This window comes from Anomalospiza imberbis, chromosome Z (genome assembly GCF_031753505.1).
Source record: "Anomalospiza imberbis isolate Cuckoo-Finch-1a 21T00152 chromosome Z, ASM3175350v1, whole genome shotgun sequence".
NCBI lineage: Eukaryota > Metazoa > Chordata > Aves > Passeriformes > Viduidae > Anomalospiza > Anomalospiza imberbis.
This window is the reverse complement of record NC_089721.1, coordinates 31,199,334-31,215,504: the sequence shown is the minus strand read 5'-3', so window position 1 is coordinate 31,215,504 and position 16,171 is coordinate 31,199,334. Positions and strand designations below refer to the sequence as shown.

At 34.1% G+C, this 16,171-nt stretch overlaps 1 protein-coding gene across 9 annotated transcripts in view; it reads right to left on the bottom strand.

The window, feature by feature from the left end:
- The window catches only part of BNC2 (basonuclin zinc finger protein 2), a 326,769-nt gene that overhangs the window by 214,401 nt on the left and 96,197 nt on the right, over positions 1-16,171 (bottom strand). Inside the window, exon 1 of one of the 9 annotated variants that reach the window (XM_068176978.1) lies at positions 6,939-7,000. The exons of the other annotated variants lie outside the window; for them this stretch is intronic. Coding sequence (XP_068033079.1) covers positions 6,939-6,977 — 39 coding nt within the window. The 5' untranslated portion in view covers positions 6,978-7,000. Of the gene's footprint in view, positions 1-6,938; positions 7,001-16,171 lie in introns of those variants that run through there. 9 annotated transcript variants of the gene reach the window in all.

Here is a 16,171-nt window from a genome sequence, read left to right as displayed (position 1 = left end):
GAACTTGCCTCAGGAAGTCCCTTTGTCTCAGATTTTAAAAAAGTAGCCTGAGCAAATCTGAGCCTGGCCTAGTAAAGTCATATTACTTCAATAATATAACACACAAGCACAAACTTATTTACAAGGCAGAAGAAATATGTTTTTTGCTGTAAAATACATTCATAAACATGCATTACTCAAAATAGAAATGAGATTTTTCACTGTATGTTTCTGCACCTATGATAAAGGTGTGCTGATTGTTATGGCTATGGTTGTAAATATTTCAATAAAGCAGAAACAATGGTGTTTAAAGCTCACTTTTTCCTACTTGCTTTTAAAACACCCTTTAGCCATTTCAGTGTTTTCAAACTACACTGAATGAACACAAATGACTTTGGACACCAGAATTTCTAGAAGGCTTTAAATGTTCCTCTTTGTCAGGTGCTGAAATAAGCTCTCAAAATACAATGAAAGCTCTAAAAGGCAGCTATGACAAAAAATGAAAATATCAGTCATTCTTGGTGTTGCATCTTCCCAAAGAACATCAAAGAACAGAACTAGACCACCGATCATACCTGTATTAGTAGAATGCTAAACTTCAGAGCACTTCACTGACAACAAACAACTCCACATTTGAAGCACTTGGTTGTGAGGAGAGAAGTGGTTAAGGTTTCCTTTTAGAACAAACCCCATAGTTTACTCCTATAATTTTTTCAAGAAACAAGTACTGTAGCAGAAGCATACTTAAGAAACAAAGGGCTTAGTGATCTAGCTAATAGTGTTGTGGTGACCTTTGAGACACTGACTAGTCTGTCAAATACCATCTGCGATATGTACAGCATAGTTAAGAGGATTATTAGCTAGCCTAGAAACTGAAGAGCCATTTTAGTCTTAAAAAGAATATGAACTAAATTCACTGAACCTATACAGCTTGAGGATGTGACTAACACAGGTTAAGAAAGCCTTCCACTTCACAGGATATGATCCAAAGATTATGTTGAATATATGTCACCTCTCATCTTAAATTCATCCTCAGATTGGGAAAACTAAAATCAAAGAGGCACTGTACCACAAATCACCTTTACTACCAGCAGTATCAGCAGTATCTTCTGTCAACAGATATCCCAGATACAGTAAAGTTCCTAGGAAAGTCAGGACTACTCCTAAATAGCATAGAAAGACATGCATTAAAAATGCCTTAGCTTTCCCTAAAAACATTAATTCTATTTGATGTAGGATATGCAGCACCAGCATCCTGATTCAGCATGCTCAGATTTTAATCATGTAACATCCTTCAGATTGTTGGATGAGAAGTAAAAATGACAGCAAATAATGGGTCAGAGGAACTACTTGCTGCTAAACTGGAAAGCTCCTTTCCTTACTGCCTACAGTAAAACAGCCCATTAAGAGTTGCGTTTTGATTAAAAACAAGTAAGTAGTTTCAACTATGGAAAAGTGACATGTTTTAACTTGACATTTTGTTAAGGATGAATACCCTGTGAAGCTCATGAAAGAGTGAAGAGATTCAGTGGAACACTAGGATTTACTATATATACTCAATGCCACTGTCACTCCTGTGCAAAACATGTCAACCCAGAAATATCTGACTCAACAGCCCTAAGGTTATTTAGAATAGAAAGTGAGATTTTTACATGTTTCACTTTGATGCCATGAAAGCAGCTGCATTAAGTTCTCTCAGTGGTTTTTAAAACCCAAATAAAATGCTTGCTCTGTGTTTTAAAAGTTACTGTGAAAATGTGTGCCACCCACCCAGTCAGTAATAGCTTACATTCACCATTTTCAGAAAAGATAAACACAGCAGAGAAGGAAATGATAATATAAAAACAGCCTGGCATGTGAAATGAGGAAAATCATTGTAGAGTATCTGGCAAGACAAAGCACACAAATGTTATTTTATGAAAATTAATAGCATCTGAAATTATACTCCCGTCCCAGTACTCTCACTCAACCTCATGCCCAAATTAAAAGTATTTTATCTAATTCCCAGCTGAGAAGGTTGCTAAAAGTGGTAAATCACAGCTGTGTTGACATCAAACTTCTTGAACACAGAATATCAATGTCACACAACACACTTTGCAGATGCTTTGTTACAAGCAGCACCACTCACTTGATTTGAAATACCTAAACTAGCTGTAAAATAAACTGATAGTCTCCAGCCTCTTTGTCAGTTTAAGTCGTCTTTGCAGTTCTGGAAACACAGCAACACTTTATTATGTTTATGCCAAACTTACCTGCATTTTGATTGGAATTTCACAATGACCAGTGGTTCAACTCTGTAGTACCTTAGACAGAGGTACTGAGGCTGAGAACAGACCCCACTTATTCATCATTTTATCTAGATATTCTCCCCTTCATTCCTATTGAAATCTATAACACAAACATACTCAAACTAATTAACTATCCATTCCTTGTAAAAATGTTGGTATAATGATGATACCTGGCTTGCCTTGAGATTTTCAATTACGAACAGAACTTATCTTTCCCTGAGCACAATAGATAAAAAAGGCATTGGACATCAAATTCCACACAACGCTAAATGATGCTGCCTTACAGTATCAGTATTTGCTCTGATATACCTTGTTTCAGAAAACTGTACTCTCATAACATTTTTCTTCAGTCAACAGAATTACAACTATCAATGTGAGCGAGTGTGCTGTAATTGACTGTATGGAAATTACAGCACTGCTGTAACATCTGCACAGTAACTTCACTTCTGAAGATGGAGATCATTTCATCAAGTTCCAGATATGTAATTTTAAAATTTTTCTGGAGCTAAAAGCATTGTCTTCAAAAACTTGCAAAAAACGATGACCGAATTTAGTGCTTTAAAAATTACTTTAATAATTACAGCAACCACTGAGGTTTTATCTTCACAAAGACAGTGACTCTCTAGACCACATCTATCTTGCAAATAATGCTAACTTCTGCCTCACATTTTGAGTGGTTTCATGGTAGTCAATGACTATCAGAAGTAAAACAGTGCAAAACTCTCGCAGCATTGTTTCTTACAGAGGTGACCAGCAACCATATTTCAGTCCAATTAGAATTTTGGGAACATGTCTGTCTTAACTATATTACAATAAGTTGACTCAAAAGCCTAGACTGAAATTCAGCTAGCATTTTCAAACCCTTACTTTGTTTTTTAGCATTTTAAACTACAGGAATTTCTATGCTCTTGGGGCCCGGATATCTAAATTTCTAGAAGCCTATTTCCATATCTACAATATGGTAGCAGAAGAAGAAATACCCTGAATTCAAATCTGAAAAATATCATTATTAAGAGCAATATTTTTAAAAAATTATGAATTGACATATTTTATTTGGTATCATGGCACCACTGATGGTTTTGCCATTCTTTTCAGTGGGTCTCAGAGAGGATAAACAGTTAACAATGGATATTACTCATAATTCAAAATGAAATTCCTTATGAATCAATTACATGCTTAAAAACATAAAGTGGCTATGTACGTTAGCTACCTGAAATTATTACAGATAATATACGAAAAATGCATTTAAAGTAGATAAAGCAAGATACAGATAATTTTAAGATTGAATTATTTAGGACTCTGATCATTTTAAGGACCGCAGAGTTAGCTTCTAGAGAAATTTCCAAGTGGAAAGTATAATTTTTTTAGATATGCCCAGTCTCAGTGTTACAGTGGTTACAATATATACATACTTTATTCATTAAAAAACTATTTACAAGGATACTATATGATTGCCACGTGGATTTTTTGCATGGAAGCTAGAGTGTTATAATTAATTCAAAGGTGAATGAAAGAAAGAAAGAAAGAGAAAGAAAGAAAGAGAGAGAAGAAAGGAAGGGAGGGAGGAAGGGAGGAGGAGAGGAAGAGAGGAAGAGAGAGAGAAAGAAAGGAAAGAAAGGAAGAAAGAAAGGAAAGAAATGAAGAAAGAAAGAAAGGAAAGAAAGGAAAGAAATGAAGAAAGAAAGGAAAGAAAGGAAGAAATGAAGAAAGAAAGAAAGAAAGGAAAGAAAGGAAAGAAATGAAGAAAGAAAGGAAAGAAGGGAAAGAACGGAAGAAAGAAAGGAAAGAAGGGAAGAAATGAAGAAAGAAAGGAAAGAAGGGAAAGAACGGAAGAAAGAAAGGAAAGAAGGGAAAGAAGGGAAAGAAGGGAGGGAGGGAGGGAGGGAGGAAGGAAGGAAGGGAGGAAGGAAGGGAGGCAGGGAGGGAGGCAGGGAGGGAGGCAGGGAGGCAGGAAGGAAGGCAGGAAGGAAGGCAGGAAGGAAGGCAGGAAGGCAGGCAGGAAGGCAGGCAGGCAGGCAGGAAGGAAGGAAGGAAGGAAGGAAGGAAGGGTTACAGAATTCACAAAAAGCATGCAGACGAGATTCAGACTGGCACACAGTGTGTGATAAAAATCAAATATGGAACATAATGGGACATATGGAAACATATCTTTTGTGCAGGGAAGGATGAATCACAAGTTCACAGCTGGAATTTATGTGGGTCCTTATTTAGTAGAGCATCTGTAGCCACTGTTTAGCTACATTCCCACATCAACAACAAAACAGTGCCACAGAAGAGAACACATGCATCAAGCTCCAGCTGGTATCTGCGCCCACCACTCCTTTCTTTTCCCTGAAGCCACATTTAGTCAGTTTTCTTTTTACAGTTTGTAGGTGTATAAACATGCATATGCAATTCAGTGGATAGAAAAAAAGGGCCACACCTGACCACTGCTGAATTTTGGAAGGGATAGGGATGTGGTATAAAAAGGACAGGCTCAGGAAAAAAAAAAAAAAAAAAAACAAGCAATAATTTAAAATCAGTCTCCTGTTTATAGTGTTACTTATGCATTTACAAATTTAGGTATTTCATTAACTTTACATGTCAGAAGAGTTTTATTTCAGTTTGGTATCATTAAAAAAGCCATTAAAAATGTAAATTTAAAAATCACAGGAAACATGACTTATTTGGTTCTGTTTGTAGAAAACCAAATTTCAACTTCCTCTTTATAAAACTGTTTATGTATGGAATTGCTTTAATATCTTCACACCTGACTTTTTTATCCTCAACATCAAAACAAAGCAATAAATAGAAAAAAAATAAAATAAGCACGTCAAGAAAGACATAATTTCATGTCTCAGCACTTTCATGCAAAAGATACATAAATATCAACTAAAGATGTTTACATTTGGGTTAGTTTTGTTTTGGGGGTTGCTGATATTTTCCTTTTAACATCATTGCTGTCTATACTATGAGTTAAATAATTTTCTTCCACTGCCTTCTGAAAGATTTCATAAATGAAGAAATAGTTTAAGAAACCATACATTTTTATGCTAGATTAAAATTGCATTTTAAAGTTTAAAAATGTATGAATTATCAGAGTTATTGAGCACTGAGTTATCAGAGGATTATTTTTTAAACCAGCATATACCACACAGCTAGTATATACCACAGTCTCTTGTAAGTGTATAATTAAAATTTTAAAGAACCTAGACTTTAAAGGTCATGCTTTTACAAATAACACATTATTTGAAACTAGAGTACAATGCTTTAATTTGTTCCCCAAATTTTACTTCCACTATTATTTCTTCATTCAATATTTAACATGCTCCATCACAGAAGAAGCAAAACATGAATTATGTTTTTCATGAGGAAAGACTGTGGGCAAAGCCCTCACAAAAATTTTGTGATTGTAGAAGTATACTTGTATTGATTTCAATGAGAAGAGGACCAGGCACTTGAAATTACAATTTTCTAGTGTTGTAAAGAATTGGCTTTCCACAGAAAACCTTTGCATAAGCAGAAAATTTTGAGATACCTGAGGTTTCACCTGTAATAGTGTACTGACAGTGTGACTAACTCAATTAAGCTTTCACCACAAGAAAACAGATAGAAATTATTTTAAATAAATTTTCAGATAGGTCTGACAGTGTAGAAAAAATACTAGCCGTGTTTATTATTGTCTGAATATTTTCCATATTTTTGGCCATGTTCTAAACCCCAGCTTTTGCATCACTTCTTAGACAATCAGACTGGGAAGCCACTAATGAAACTAAACTCATTAACAAAAAAACACACTAGCATGCATACCAGATTTATTTTTTCTCAGTTTTTAATGGAAAGAAAACAAAAAATGCCACTTTACAATAATTGCTATGCCAAAACTGAAGAAGTACCATTTTCCTTCAAATGAAAATTCACTTATGAGAGAGACTATACATCTCTCAAGTACTTGTAAATAAATTATCTTTTAAATAAATTGTCTAAATACTTATTTAATATTGCAGCTTATACAAACTATTTTTTTAATATTTAGGGAAGACAATGTCTTCAGAATGTTGCATCAAAAGGTTAAAACCCCCCACATTTTCAACTAAATGTAAATGTTTCAGTTGTGTTTCTTATTTATCCCTGCAGAGAAAAATCAACACCTCCGTAGATTCCCGAGCAATATTTTAAGAGGTCTTTCAAAATAGTATAATAAAATTCTATTTAGAGGATTTTGTCTTTTGTGACAAAATTATTTTGTTTTATAGGAGAAGGAAATCAAAGTAAGAATACAATGGATATTATACACTGGAAACAAACACAGACAGTCATACACATTTTACAAATTTAAAACAGTATTTACTATTCAGCTATCACTACTACAGTAGAAATCCAACTTTTTTTAAAGAATAGAACAATTATTAAAGAAATGTTGTAAGTAAAATGTATGATAATGAGATCCCATGTCAGACAGACAGATGTCCATTATTTCTATAAATTAAAAAAATATACGGTGAGTTGAGGGCTTCTTTCCTATCAGAAAGGAAGTCATTGATATACCCCAGGTTTAAATATATTTTCTTCTAATCTGACCACTCACTCATTCCCTTTCTCTCTCTTCCCTTCTCTGCCCTGAACTGAACTTCAACATTGCATTAACAATGGACTAGTGGATAGGAGGATCTATTAAAATGAGTAACTCACTGCGTAAGGTACTTCCTTTGCAGTATGCTCCATCTGCATGAAGCCAATGTTTTGGTGTGCTGTTTGCTGCTGTAACTAGTTCTCTCCTAGATATCAATGGAGCTGTGCATAATTCTATTTTTTTTATGCAAATTATGGTTTTGGAGAGGTCATGTCTCAACACCACTGAATTAATAAGCAGCCAATCTGTGATATAAATAACATATTTAAAAACATCAATCAACTTTCAGATTATTACATTATTTGCAGAATGTAATCAAAACTGCTAATAGGTAGTTCTCGATGGGCATTTCTTTATGCCATTCTGCATGAAGATGCAGAAAATCATATTAATAAATCTCTTTCTGGAGAAGTTGGTAAAACAAGCACTTTTCCTGACATCTTTAAGAACACAAGCAATTAAAATGAGCTGTTTCATAAGACTGTTTGTACACCTCAAGTGTTTCAGTTACACTTGAGGAACACAGTAATTCAGAAAACAGATTTCCATTCAAGGCTTTGAAAGGTAAAAAAACCCACCCTAATCCAAATCCTGAAAAAAATCTATAAATAAGCAACATTATTTAATCATAAACAAGATACAGAACCCCTACAATTTTCAGAACAAATGATAAAGTTTTTACACAGTTGTTATGTTTTTCCTGTTTTAGACACAGTAAGCAGAAGCTGTTTTTGCTTTTTATACCTGCTTTCCACAACTCTTTCTTCTGCGCATTCTAATTTAAAAGAAAAACTAATATTAGATAAAGAAACACATAATTTGACAGCCTACCAGTTAAATTCTGACAGGGTCAATAAAATGAGAGCTTGCAGGAGTCCCAGATGAGGAACACTTTCATGAATGCCTCCATTGTGTAAACTGTCCGTATATCCTGCCTGCAAATGACAGTCATATGCCACCAGCTGCAGGAGGCATTCCAGCAATGTCAACTGCTGTGGGGTATTAAGGCAGGGTAGATGAGCTGGTACTTCTTAATATTTTTCCCTGGCTACTGAGATAGCTGTCACACTTTACCCATTTAAGTGTTATTTTTTAAAGACTATACTGTTTATTTAGAAATGTAAGAAAATATATAATTAAAGCCTTACTAATGGAGCTTCTCATTTTAATAGTAGTTTTATTATATAAAGCCAGCTGGAAGCAATTATTTTTTCCATGCATACTCTTCATTAGTTTTTACCTCCCTCCTCCCTAAGACATCTATTTCAGATGTTCTTATCAAATTTATGTATTTTAAAAAGTAAACTGTTCAGGGAACAAACAGCAACTAAAAGTTATGATACAAAGTGTGAAAACACATCCACTACTCAGAAAAACTGCTGCTACCATTTCCAAGGAGACTGTTTTCCTATGAATTGCACTTTACAGATTGCCATAAAAATTTTTAGAGAATTCCTGCAAGAAAGAAAAGGCACATTTTTAATTAAGAACTAAGTCTGAACAGAGTGATAGAGGTTTGTAGGTTTAAATTGAACAACTTAATTTCCTTTTCTACAACTCACTGAAGTCCAGTCTGATTTATTTTTGTCTACTAAATATGTGTCAAAAAAAATAAAATTAAAGTATTCCATTAGTTTAATTTTCCCATTTTTCTTGATATTTTATCAAATAAATATATTTGATATATTGAGAATACAAATACAATGAGGATTTTATTCCAAATATTAGCAATGCCTTGGTTAAGAAATTCTACAAAGTAAAGATCAAACTGAAATCCTTTTCACCACTTTCCATGTGATAATCCAGGACATCACATATTTTTACCATGTTTCTTGCATACAGACATATTAAAATAAAACAACACTGAACTCTCCATGTCAGCATTTACATTAAGTCATACTTGGAAGTGATGCTTCTCCTCTCTGTCCCTTATGCCTTCCTATAGACACCTATAATCAAGATTGCTTTAATTATTCAATTACTACCAAGAAGAGGTTTTCTTTTAATACATATTCAGATATATATACAGAGAAAGAAAAACTGCATAGAAAGAAAAATGAGGAAAAACATAAATAAATAAAGGGTATCAATAATGATCTATCATAAAATGACATTTTGCTGTTGTACTTCTGCAGGAGCTGTAACATCTCACAGGACATCCCTCTGAAAGCAGCAATAAAACTGCAGTACAGTACACAAGACTTTGTATTCTGTGCAGGCAAAGGGTAATGAATATGCTAAAAGAAAATCAATCTGCATAAAAAGATCTGACAATAACATCTTCTGATTTCTTTTTATACAAATATATTTCTAATGAGAAAACAGAAAAGAAAGAATACTTTGGGAAGACAAATTTTTATGTAAACTAGAATAATTCCTGTCAAGATGCTAGCTTATTGATTAAATCACAGTTTATTGTTGCTACTTTTTCTTTGGAAAAGTTTGCAATTCTAGTTAGCAAGGAGTTCTGTAAACGTTTCTCTTCCGATTTTTTTCATGTTCAATTACCCTGCCTAGATTTCATTCTGTGATTTCCAGTTGAAAAAATTCAGAAGCTCACAGACAAACAGAAAGCAACCATAATTTTGCACTGGTAACTTCCAAGGTAACACACAAAAAACTGAGCTTTCAGTAACAGAGACATAAAGCCATACAGAGGCCCATAATGTCTAAAAGCTCACAACTGATCCAACTTTAACAGAGAACCTTGTTTAATTTCGGGATTTTAATACATCAGGAAAGCAGATTTAGATTTCCTTAAGAAAGTGCAATAGCTATTTTAATTTCTTTTAAAATTATGTTCCTTTCCTTGGCATCTAAGTAATAGAAGAGATTAAAATACACAAGAGAAACCTCCTCTACCGCTACAGAATCTCGTCTTGCAAAATACCTGCACAGTTAGCTTCATAAAATTACACACATACAGAAGGCTTATAGAATTGAGTTTTGCTTACAGCTTGCTCTGAAGGCTAGCACACTGCTATCTGTGATTCTGTACCTAAACTATATGTTGTCCTTGATGCATGACAGAGCCTCCAATTATGTGAATGGAAAACACATGCTTGGATCACAGTGAGGATTTGATCCTTTTTATTCTGTTTTCCTCTTACTAGTACACCAAGCATTGAATTGTTCAGATGAAAAGAACTAAACTGTTCAAAGCTACAAGTATTGCATTTTAAAGACACCAATCTTTAAGAAATATACTACAGAATGCATGGAGAAAACACACATGCAGAGATTCGTGTCATCTATCTCCTTTCCTAGAATTCTGGTAAAATAAAGTTTGAAAAGAAATACCACAAATAAACAAATTGTGTTCATTAGGTGTGTCTTACTGTTCCCTGGGTTGTTAAAAATTACTGAGGAAAAGAAGAACGATTAAAGTGCTGTTTTGAACATTAATTGCAGTAGGTATCACGAAAAAAAAAAAAAAAAAAAAAAAAAAAAAACCAGGCATTTACCATATCATGTCACTCCATTTCCTTTATAAGGGAAATATTTGAAAACCCACAGGTAGGCAGAGTGCAGCACAAATCTCTACTGGTGTATTTGTGTTGTGGTCCATTTTCAGATAAACACAACCTCAAATATTACCTGCCAATGACAGTACATTTCAACTTCAATGACAAGCCCAGAACAAATTTTCTCACTTTCCATAAAAATTCTTAAAGTACCAATTATTATTCACTTTGTAAGAGTAGATTGCTGAGTTCTGTGTGGTGCATTGGAGGGAACAGCACGATCATAATAATGACATTTTCTTTTCTGAACTCCCATATTCTCTAAGTGGCAGATGACACTCTCCTTCCTTTGCACAAGTGCACAGATACGCATCATCAGTAGAGGATGGGGATGCAATGGCTTCCCGAGAGAGTCAGAATAGCATCAATGGTATACTGCTGGCAAGTTCACAATGATCAAAGCCATTCTGAGATGCTCACCTCCCCGCACTCCAAAAAAGACAGCCTTTCTGTGACAAAATATTGTGTCACACAGCCATATAAATGGCACTGTTTTCTCTTTCAGTGAACAAAATTAATTTAGAAAACAGTTGTCAAGTATTTCAATAAAGGAAAGGAGGCATTAGGGTGTTACAATAATGAGTGGGTGAAGAGTAAAGCAACAGATGCCTGTCCATTGGCTGATGTACAATCTCTTATCTTAGACATTTGTTAGACAGACTGATGTTAAACTAATGCATTTTACCTCATTGAAAAACTGTACATAAACACAGAAATTCATTATATAAAAATGCTTTTTAAGTTTACTCTTTTCTACAGGTCAGCTGGGCAAAAAATAAACCCCTTGATTAGAGTTTATCCAGATGCTGAAATTTTGTCTTTACACTCTCTGAATTACAGCAAAAAGCTGCATTACTGGTTCTCTTTCTGTACTAAAAAGACAGTAACAGTGGAATTCTCCCTTTCTCCCTCTTCTCTGTTTCAGCCTTCTCCTATTTGAGCCAGTATGATTCATCACCTCCTGGGTATACTAGGAGCCCCAAGTTTGGAAATTCTTCTAAACTGTGAAGAAACATTAGTCTACAAAGCAAATCCTTTACAATAGCACAAGCACAATTGTTCAAGAAAAATAACTGAGTGAAGGAAGCTATACACAGCATATGTTTTGAACATTTCTAGTAAGAAGCAAATGCTCTTTAAAGCTTTTGTTTCTGATTCTACTTTATGACGGCAGTTCTGTATCAGTGAACAGGGTGTTCCTTTGCAATCAGCACAGTGTCACAATGACCTGGCAAATGTGAATGCTTTCACTATCACTACAGTCCTTGCAATCTTGCCTCAGCTGTGACCCATTCACTTTTGCCCCAACTTCACTAAGATGCCTTACTCAGCATCTAATTAGTTAGGGAAGATTTGCCTTGGCTCTTAACCCTGACATAAGAGCAGGAGACTCTGCTGCTGTTTTATACCAAATCTGTTCTGTCACTACATTAATCAAATCCCTATAAAACTATACATGAATAAATAACTACTAAAATACAAAAACAAAGAATATGAAATTGTGTATTCTAAATTGTTAAACACTAGTACTCATTGCACAATACATATTTAAGCATGTGATTTAATATGTTTCAACGATTCATGCAGATTTTACAGTGTTGTACATACATATCTCAAAGCTCTGACAGTGTTAGCACATCAACAGACACAGAATGGCTCATATATGTTCAAACACTGTATGTGTATATGTGCAAGATTAATAGATATAGAAAGGAATGGGAAACAATGTGCTGTATTTTTGTTTTCCTTTAAATACTGAACACAGTGAGAGAAGCTGTTGAAATGGATTTTTTACTTTTGATCATGTATCATACAAATAGCTATGTATCTATCATTGCATGTACTTGTTTGTCTAGTTGTACATGCTACACAAAACATCTTGCATTTTTGTCAGGTGCAATATCTCCCAATGCTTCTATTCTGAGAAGCAGCAAAAAATTCTTGAGGCAAATTTTAGAAGCAGCAAAAGATTCTTGAGGCAAATATTTTTATTTTTGATTTGATAAAAGGAAAAGTACACGTTTAAACCATGCTTTACCAAAATACCCAACAAAATTAAAGCAAGTGTCTGAAATAAGACAATGTAACTGATAAATCTTCTAAATTCATATTAGCACACAAACTTAATTATGAACATCATAAAAAAAGAGAAAACCCCACCAGGACTCAGCTAATCTTTAAAATGGTGTGATTAAAAAAAATAAATATAAATATATATATATATATATATATATATAAAATTATAAGGTAATTATATTTGCTGATGCTTACTTACAAAGGTGATTGTTAGCTACTTTAAACTATGAAATGCATTTTGCCAAAGCCAATCTTCCTCTCAAAATGTTCACAGTAAATCAATGTATGGTATTACAGCCTGTCGTCAAATTAAGTTTGAACTCTTTTCACATGTACATAATTATATGCTACAGTAAAACAGTTAATTACTTAATAAGTGTTAAAATTGCATACAATCTCTATGACCAATAACCCAGAAACATTATAAAGCTTTCACCTTCAATCCATTAGACATTACACTGCTCTCCTATTTTTAAATACAGGTTCAATAAACAGTTTATGTGCCTATGTCTACATCAATGCCAGGAACTATCAGATGCAAGAATACAAGAACAGCTCAAAACAGGGAGTGCATGTTGAGTGCAATTTAATACTTCTAGTAAAATAAGCACATACTTCATATATTAAAAGTATTATTTAGTTTTCCTTGGAATAAGCATGCATTTATGCAAAGAAACAAAGATGAATTTACTGTTCCATATCTCTTGTGAACAGATGCGTCTATATTAATATACATCATTGATTTAATTTTTCGTTTTCTTGGCTTCTCGCTCACCTATCTAGAAGTGATTTCTCTGGTGATAACTAACACATCATGCTAATGAGAGAATCTAATGTACAATAGAGAAATGTCACTACTAATAATATTTGCATGAAGTTAAATAAAGCAACTGTAAGAGAATGTCAGACAGTTGTTCTTTAATAAGATACAGTTACACAATGAAATTATGTTGTTAATTTTGTTACATCATTGAGTGAATCCTAAATTACTATATAATGATGCACAGATCCATTTATAATTCTGTATACTGCATTTTCACTCTCATGTTGAAAATAGCTTCTGGAAAGACCTTTTTATTTGAAATGGATTAAATATACTTTTTTCTCAACAAAAAGGTGGATGGCTCTGGCATTTTGTGTCACTGTGGGTTACAGCCATTTCTCTTACAGTCTCATTTCTGAAGTGACTTTTAAGTCTTTTAGAACATTACAGCCCTTAAGGTAACTAGATTTAAAAAAATGGCATTTCTTATTCTGACAAATGCACAAAACATTTATGAAAGCAGACAATCACAAAAGCCGGCTTTTTTTTTAATCAATCAAGCCCAGACCTTCTTTTCTGTTGTTAACAACTCCTTGCCAGAACTAGAATGGGCAGTGCATGCCCTGGACCTAACCAGATGAGCACGGAAAAGAAGCCAAGGGTTTCTGCTCATTCTCGACCTGTCACTGATCAAAGTGACCCAAAGAAGCACTCCTTTTTAAAAGTTAAGATTTATGCCCTTTGAGGTTATCAGACATTCTTCTGTATACAGAAGGGATGACCCCTTTCAAGCAAATCACAGTCTTTTACATGGACAAAAGGTACATAGGCAAAACAATGCAGTCAAGTGGCCATGTCATAAACTAGATTCTAACAGGTAATTTAGGATAGTATTTCTTTTTCCCTCTCACCCCACCAAAACCTAAATTTGCTCTGGAATGTGGAGATACCATTTTTGTGCTCCCATTTGTGAAAGAAAATAGTCTAAAAGTACCAGCATACTTGCTCTTAATAGCTCAAACTTGTACAATCAATCCTAATTTTTCTAAGACACATATCACAATGAAGTTGATTTTATTCTGAGGAAAGTTATTCCCTCCTGTATTATGCAAACAGCAGTGGAGTGTGAGTTGAGAGGTAAGAAGAGGGAGGAATTGAAAGGTTTTGTTTTGTTCTAAATAAATCTTCTTGCTATGCTTCAATTTTTTCACTAAAAACCTGCTTGAGATTAAGTTACAGTTCCAAGGAAAAGTGATGGTGCTCAGAGTTTGTTTGCTTCTAAAAATATGTGGAAAGCAGCATTACACTTAGAAATTTAAAAGATAAATGTCCCTAGCATTACTGTACGTAGCTGGAAAAGTTTCACTAAATAGTTCTTTCAAACCATGCCAAACTTTGCTTTCAACTTAGGTACATTTCACAACTACATGTTATTTGTACTCATGAAACCAATTTTTCTTAAAGCATAGGAAAAGCTGTAAAAATACTTACATTTCCAGAAGATGGTCTGAAAATAATTGACTAGCAAATGAATGAAAATAGATAGCAGAAAACAATATTCAAAATTTTAGTGATTTACAAAGAAACACTGGCGTTAGACACAAATTTGCAACTGCGCTTGCACACTGTATGGGCAAGCCAGCAAGTTACAACAGTCCCAACAAATCAGAAAATTTAAGATAAAATGCTATCCTTAAAGAGGAGAGAAATGCATTTAGCAAAATAATTTGCCCTCCTCTTAAAAGCATGATGAAAGCATATTTGCACTAGATATCTTTAGCACATGATAAACAAACAAACAAAATATGACAAGGAGATTAACAAGTACGCAAACGTGTCAAGAGCAGACTTTTAAGAAATAAATCTGTTTGACGTTACCATCATTTCAGTGCTACTGTGTATGTATGCCAATTCACACTGATGCAGCATCCACCACACATTTAGTCACTTAGTACATTACTTCTCACTTTCTATACAGAGTATATGGGCAGTCATAGTCAATAATGTAAAAATCCAGTTATTTTTCAAGAATTAGTACATAAAAATATTATTTAAAAAGAAAAATAACAACTAAATAGCCTAGCTTGAGTGCCTACATTTTTGGTCTGGTTTAATAAGCTAGTTGTCTCAAATTATTTGACCGCCTTACATATTGTGATGCTCTTCTATTTAGTTTTGTTTCCTTTCTTTGTCAGTGTTGAACATTTTCTGGTATTTCAAAGACCACACAGTCTAAGTCTGTTGAAAAAGATCTAATACTAAACAGGCAATCTAGTGCTATCTATGTGGTTCAATCATCATTTATCAATTGATTGTTATCTGGATCTAGTTATGTTAACTCTTTTGTGGCTGAAATGTAAAGAACCTTTCCTCCACCCCTAAAATTTAATCTGCCTTCTTGCTAAAAGAATACAGCAGGTAATTAGGATAACTGCTTTCTATGCCATTGCCTAATATCACTGTAACCAAACATGCCATGTATCACAGACAGGCATAGAGCTGATAATGTTTGTAAGCAGTGCAGTAGCAATTCACACTTCCCGGAGCCAAGCAGTGTTTCTGAAATGTGCATCTCTACCAGGAATTGAACTTCCTTACTTTCAAGAATGGGAAATTGAACAGAGTTGCCTATTTGCTTTACGTTGATTACATTCTATACCAGCATACTGTATCAGCAGTAATCAGGGTCCCTCTACAGGATATATCAAAATATTCCTTATTCAAATGCCTTCATCCTGTCCTGAGCTATACTGCTTAAATGGTCACCCACAGACAACCGCTACTGGTTAATAACTATCTGCTTTGGAGTTTTTCTTGGATTTAAAGTTTTTTTAAAATATTAAAATATTGTTTTATTGTCAGTATTCAGGCATCCTTTTTTTCTTTAAACTACAAAAACCTATTTATTTTCCCTCTCTTTTCCTACAGT